Source organism: Lagopus leucura, unplaced genomic scaffold (assembly GCF_019238085.1).
Source record: "Lagopus leucura isolate 7727_CA_CO unplaced genomic scaffold, USGS_WTPT01 35010-0_obj-0_obj, whole genome shotgun sequence".
Lineage (NCBI taxonomy): Eukaryota > Metazoa > Chordata > Aves > Galliformes > Phasianidae > Lagopus > Lagopus leucura.
The window spans coordinates 23,949-29,948 of record NW_024966035.1 but is presented as its reverse complement, the minus strand read 5'-3'; the positions used below and the strand labels follow the sequence as shown (position 1 = coordinate 29,948).

Sequence of the window (6,000 nt, the reverse complement as noted above, 5' to 3'; positions counted from 1 at the left end):
GGGGTGCCATCGGTTGGTCCGCTGGAGCCACTGGAGCTCTGGGGGTCCCGACGTCAGCCGTTCTCCAGCGCGCACTGCAGGCCCCGCTGAACGCCCTGCGCGCTGACCGACCCCTCCGTGTTTCTTTGGCTGCTCGGGAGCGAACACGAATCCCATCCTCGCCTTCCGGCTTCACCCCCGAGCACGACGCCCTTCCCCCACGGCGGCTCCGTGCCCCTCAGGTGCCATGGCTCGGGGGGTGCTGCAAGTCCTGCCCTGAGAAGATGGGGTGCAGCAAAGGGTGGAGGTGCAGCGCCGTGGCGGCGGCGGCGGCGGCGGGACGCGGGGCGAGGAGCGTCGGGTAGAGAGCGTGGGGCACCGGGTGGAAGGTGAAGGGGCCCGGGTGGATGGCCGAGGCCGGAATGATGTGAATGGGGTGGCTGGCGAGGAAGGTGGCGGGGTGGCCCGGGATGATGGAGTGGGTGAGGTGGGACAGGGAGATGGGCGTCAGGTGGGGCTGCGGGATGTGGTGCACCTGGGCCAGGGGCTGCGGGTGGGGGTGCGGGTGGATGCCGATGGCGGCGGCGGCAGCGGCGGCGTGGTGCTGCAGGATGGCGTGCTGCACCGTGGTGATGGACGTGGCCGAGGCGGCCGCCGGCTGCGGGATGTGGATGGGCTGCAGGGCGGGCGCCGCGGGGGCCAGCGCGGCCGAGGCGGGGAAAGCCTTGACCTGCTTGGCCAGGAGCTGCTGCTGGATGTGCTGCTGGGCCGCCTGCTGCAGCTTGCTGTACTTCTCCATCTCCTCGGGCGTGAAGGTGATGGGCTGGCTCTCCAGAGGCGCGAGCGAGGCGTCCTCCCCCCCGTCGCGGTCCCCCTCCAAGCCGGGCTCGCCGCCCTGCGGCACGAAGCCGGGGAAGTGCTCCACGTCGGGGACCAGCGGCATCACGGCCTGGCCGCCCCCGTCCACGGGCTCCAGCGCCTCACCGTCAGCCGGGGCCGCGAGGAAGGAGTGGGGCAGCACCAGGTCCCCGGAGCCGAAGCACTCGGGCAGCGCCGGCGCTTCCAGGGGAGCGGAGGGCATCTCCTCCTCGCGCTTCCGCTCCTCCGGAGCCGCGTCCTGCAGCCCCATCGCCGCGTCCCCCAGCAGCGGCTGCCCGCCCAGCGGCGCCTCCTCCGCCCCCTCGGAATCCGACAGCTCCTCGCCCCTCTCCATCCCGCACTCCTCGTACCGCCTGGCGCTGGGCTTCCGCACGGTCGGCAGTTTCCCGATCAAGGGCAGCACGGGTTTGTTGCCCAGAGAGGGAGGGAGCTTGGGGCCGAAGTAGCCCTGCGGGGGGTCTTTGAGCTTGATGCCCACCTTGCCGGCCCCCGCCAGCATCTCATCGGCGACGCAGGGCTTCTTCTCCACCTTCCGGGACTGGACCTTCTCCAGGAGCAGCTTGGCGGTGACGGAGTTCCGCTCTTCGGGGCTGCAGTCGCCCTCCGAGGCGCGGCCGGCGCCCGAGCCGCTGCTCTGGGAGCCCCGGGGCTCCTCCCCTCTGCCGTCCTCTCTCTTCGCGGCCCCCTCGCCTCGCGCCGCTCGGAAGTAGTGCGGCGACTGCGAGCGGTAGATCTTGGACCTGATGAAGTCCCTCCTCCCCGGCCTCCTCTCCTCGGGGCTCTCGTGGCCGCGGGAGCCCTTCCTGGACAGCGAGCGCTGCGAGCGGCTCCTGCTGCTGCGCCCCCGGCTGTAGCTGCGGCTGCGCTTCCAGCTGCGCCCCGTCACGCTGCGGCTTCTCCTCTTGCCGCGACCGCGGCTGCAGCTGCTGCTCCGCGTCCGGCCTCGGCTGCGCGTCCTCGACCTCCCGCTGCGGCTCCTCGACCTGCTCCGGCTCGAGCTGTAGTCTTCAGAGGACGAGTACTTACGCCGCTTCGACCTGCCGTAGTCGGAGTCGTCCTCCGAGTCCCGCGAGCGCTTGGAGCACCGCGACCGCGCGCTGTAGTCGCTGTAGCTGTCGGAGTAGCTGCGGCGGCGGCTGTAGCGGCTGCGGTCGGACGAAGCGCCGGAGCTGCTGGAGTAGGAGCGCCGCGACGAGCGCCCGCGCCCCGACGCTGAGCGGCTCTGCGAGCGCTCGCTGCCCGACCCGTAGTCGTCGCTGTACTGCGAGCGCGCGCCGCCAGAGCCCTCGTCGCTGTCGTCCTCGTCCCCGCTGCTCCGCCGGCTGCGGCGCGGCCCCGGGCACCGGCGGCGTGCAGCCCTGCGCTTCTTGGCGCCGTGCTCGGGGCGCGAGGCGCCGCTGTCCTCCTTCTTCCCGCTGCTGCCCTCCTCTGCCGACAGAGATTTCCTCTGCGACTCCTGCGAGCGGCGCTTCTTCTTCTGCAAGTGGCCGCGCTCCTCGCACAGCTCCGCCTTCAGCGCCCGCTCCGACTCGGTAGAAAGAGAGGATTTCACCTTCTTGTGCCGGCGCCGTCTCCGTTTCCTGGGTTTCTCCTCACCCGGGTCCGTTTTGCAGCTCTTTTCCTCGGGCTCTTCCTTGTGTTTGCGTTTGTGCCTGCTGGACTTTTTGTGCTTCTTTTTCTTCTTGTGCTTGTGGGATTTGCCAGCCTTCCCCCGGCCGCTTCCGCTCCTCCCGCTCTCGTCGCCCTCGCCCTGCAGGCAGCCCTCCTTGCCCTGGGACACCGACCCGCTCTCCGCCCCCCCAGAGCCGTCGGCGCTGCCGTCCGCCTCCTTGGCTCTGCTCACCTCTCCAAACTCGGCGCTCTGGATGCTCTCCCTGCACAGCCCGCCCGGATCCTTGGGCTTCTCGGCCCCTTTCCCTTTTGCGTCTTTGTTGCGGGAGAGCTTGAAGTCGAAGTACAGAGGATTGCAGCTGTAGGAGACGGACGGCTCCGCTTTGGTAAAGATGAGGAGCTCCGAAGGCCACTGCAGAGTGGTGCTCTCATCCTTACTCAGGACCGGGATGAAGGGCCCCGGCGGCGGCCTGGGCCCCTCTGGGGCATCCCTACAGCTCGGGGCAGGCTGCGCAGCGCCGCCGGGCTCAGGCAGGCCGCTCTCTGCCAGGCTCTCGCTCTCCTGCGCGCCGACGTCTCCTGGGCCTTCCTTCTGCTCCCCCTCGCCCTGCTGAGCGCCGCTTTCGGCAGCACTCTGCTCCTTCGGCGGGGCCGTGCTCTCGGCTGCCTTCTCCACGTGCTTGCTGGGTTTGGGTTTAGGGGAATTTCCCTTTCTGACTTCATTTGCGGTTTTTTTGTTCACGTTTTCAGCTTCCGTTTGTTCTGTGGACTTCATGAAAAGCAGGAACTGGAAGTTGGGCTTCACTTTGCAGTGGGCCGGGGGGATGTAATGGTAGTACTCCGGCTCCACCGCCGTCGGTCCGTCCTCCCGCCTCATCTTTTTCAGTTTAGACAGCGTGGTGGCCAGAGAGCCGCTGTCCTTGTCGTGGTCGTCGTCCTCCGCCTTGCCGTCAGAACTGTTTGTGCTTTCGCCCTCTCCGGCTTTCTGCAGGCCCCCTCCATCCGAGGAGCCTTTCTCATCAGCTTTCGCCCCATCTGCAGAACTCGATTCGTCCACGTGGTCCTTGAAAACCGAAGCGATGGTCTCCAGCTTCACCGGAGTCTTCTTGGCAAAGGAGAACGACACGCCGATCTTCTGCAGCGGGGCTCCCGGCGCGCCCTTAATGCCAAAGCTGACAGCCTGTGCTGCCTGCAGGGGTGCCTGGCCCGGCCCGGCGCTGCCCCCCATGTGCCCCACGTTTAGGAAACCCCTGTCTGCGCCCATCTCCCCACCCAGGCCCGACGTCTGGGGGAACGAGCCGCTGTTGGCCGCAGCGCCGTCGTCGTCCCCCCCTTCCTCGTCCACAGCCACAGTCGTGGTTCTGAACATGGGGCCGCTTCCCGGAGCGCTGCGGGAACGAGAGAAAACGAAGGCCGCCTGTTTGGGTCGGAAGGGACCCTTAAGATCTTCCATTGCCACCCCCCTGCTACAGCCTGGGACGCCTCCCTCTGAGCAGGCTGCTCGCAGCCCCGTCCAGCCTGGCTTTGAGTGCTGCCAGGGGTGAGGCGCCCACAACCTCACTGGGCAGCCCGTTCCAGCACTGCACCGCCCTCGCAGTAAAGAATTTCTTCCTAATTTCTAGTCTGAATCTAAACTCATCCGATTTAAAATCACTTCTCCTCGTCCTGCTGCCCTTTTAAGTAGTCCCTACAGCTATCCTGTAGACCCCGTTGGGTCCTAGAAGGGCTATAATGTCCCCCCGAAGCCTTCTCTTCTCCAGGCTGAACAGCCCCAGCTCTCTCAGCCTGTCCTCATAAACCTGCAGTCACATTTCACCTCTTCCAAGTGCCACCCAGGAGCAGCACCGCGCGCCCAGCACCATCACACAACAGCAGGAAACGGCCACTGCTGGGCAGCACAGCGCAGGAGCAACAGCTGGGCCGTTCCCTCCTGCCAGAAGCACAGCGCAGGGCCGAGCCTCAGCCCCCCGCGGCTCAGCACACCTGAGCAGGACGCCTTTACTCACCACTCCGGCTGCCTCCGCTGCTCGGCCAGCTCGTGCAGGCGCCGCAGGGCCCGCTCCTGCTTCCTTTCATCCTTCCGCGATCTTGAGGAGACGTTACGAGCAAACTCCCTTTGCTTGAGATCTTTCAACCTCTGAGGCAAAAGAAAGCGGGCGGGGATCAGAGGAACACGGCCGGAGCCCTGCGCAGCGTGCTGCCAGCCCCCGGGGCCACGGCCTGAGCGGGGGGCAGCTGGGCCCGACACACGGCTCCAGGCAGGCTGCCGCCCGGCACGCAGTGGAGAGGCAGCCTGCACAACCAGCTTTCTTTAGCGGCACGGTAAGGCTGCTTTCAAAGCAAAAAAGCAAATTCTGGAAGGGAAAAAAAAGCAAAACAACCGATAATTAAGAAAAAAAATAAAGGGCTGTTTGTTCTGATGCTCTCACAGGGTGCAAATGTGCAGCAGAAACAGCGCAGCGGCAGGGAGGGGACGGAGCGGGAGCTGGTGTGGAAGTCACCCGGGTAACAAAAGCAATGTGCAGCTTACATTGGAGAAGGTGCCAAAAATCCCATGCGAATGATCGCAGTGAGCAAAGAAACAACACAACACACAGCACAAACAGCGCCCCGCTCTGCTGAGCGCAGCTCCGAGCTCCTCGGGAAACAAAAGCTGCCGGGCGCCGCCAGGGGGTCAGCGCTTCACAGGGCAGAAACGCCGCGAGCCGGAGAGCTCCGGAGCCAGGAGTGTCAGCCATCACAGCACCGCTGGGCACCTGCTGTCCCGCCTGAACAGCGCCGAACAACAGCTTCTGCAGGTCCTGGTTTGAAGCAGTACGACAGGAGGCCGCTGCTCTCCTTCCAACACGGGCAACAATTCCCAGGCTGTTTTTTATAAGCACCACTCAGAAGGTGAAGAAAGTTGCCAAGAAAGACCTCTGCCGCCCTAAGCACTCAAGCACCTCCCGTTTTGTTCGGGGTTTCTGTGCGCAATCTTTCAAAAGACCCAATTTCAGGAAGTGCCACGTAGGAGCTGTTGGTGTTTCTCACGTCAGGTATTTCAGGAAGGGCCCCAAAGACAAACGGCATCAGAGCAGGACTGAGCTAACGAACCCAGCGTGCCAGCCCAGGGAATTACCGAGCCCAATGTAAAGAGAACATTGCTTTGTGGAAGGGGAGATCGGACAAGACAGAGGATTCTCTCGCCTAATCGCAGTGACTAAACACGGTTTGAGCTTTACCAAAACCAGAGGGAAGGACAGACAAAGAATACAGCTACAGACACCGGCAGAGAGAAACTCACTCGTGTGATCTGGGCTCCGAAATTAGAAGGGTTTGCTTTCAATACATCATCTGAAAGTGTCCCATCACAAAGAAAAAAAGAAAGTGAAGATATAACGAGGGTGGGAGAGAGAAGAAAGAGGAAGCAAGCATTACTGGGGAGCTCCCGGCGCGCCAGCTAGGAGCAGGAGCCGGGCAGCACAGCTACGGGGCCGACAGGGGGCGGGGTGCACACACACAAGCGATCCCACCCGGGACAAGCGAGGGCTG

General features: G+C 64.5%; 1 protein-coding gene across 5 annotated transcripts in view; it reads right to left on the bottom strand.

Moving 5' to 3' along the window:
• Window positions 1-208: 208 nt before the first annotated feature.
• GPATCH8 (G-patch domain containing 8) overlaps window positions 209-6,000 on the bottom strand; it is a 28,274-nt gene continuing 22,482 nt past the window's right edge. For all 5 annotated transcript variants that reach the window (XM_042892933.1, XM_042892934.1, XM_042892935.1 and 2 more), the window contains 2 exons: window positions 4,476-4,606; window positions 209-3,857 (listed from right to left, as the gene is read on the bottom strand). In XM_042892933.1, the coding sequence (XP_042748867.1) occupies window positions 218-3,857; window positions 4,476-4,606 (3,771 nt within the window). In that variant the 3' untranslated portion in view covers window positions 209-217. The remainder of the gene's footprint in view (window positions 3,858-4,475; window positions 4,607-6,000) is intronic.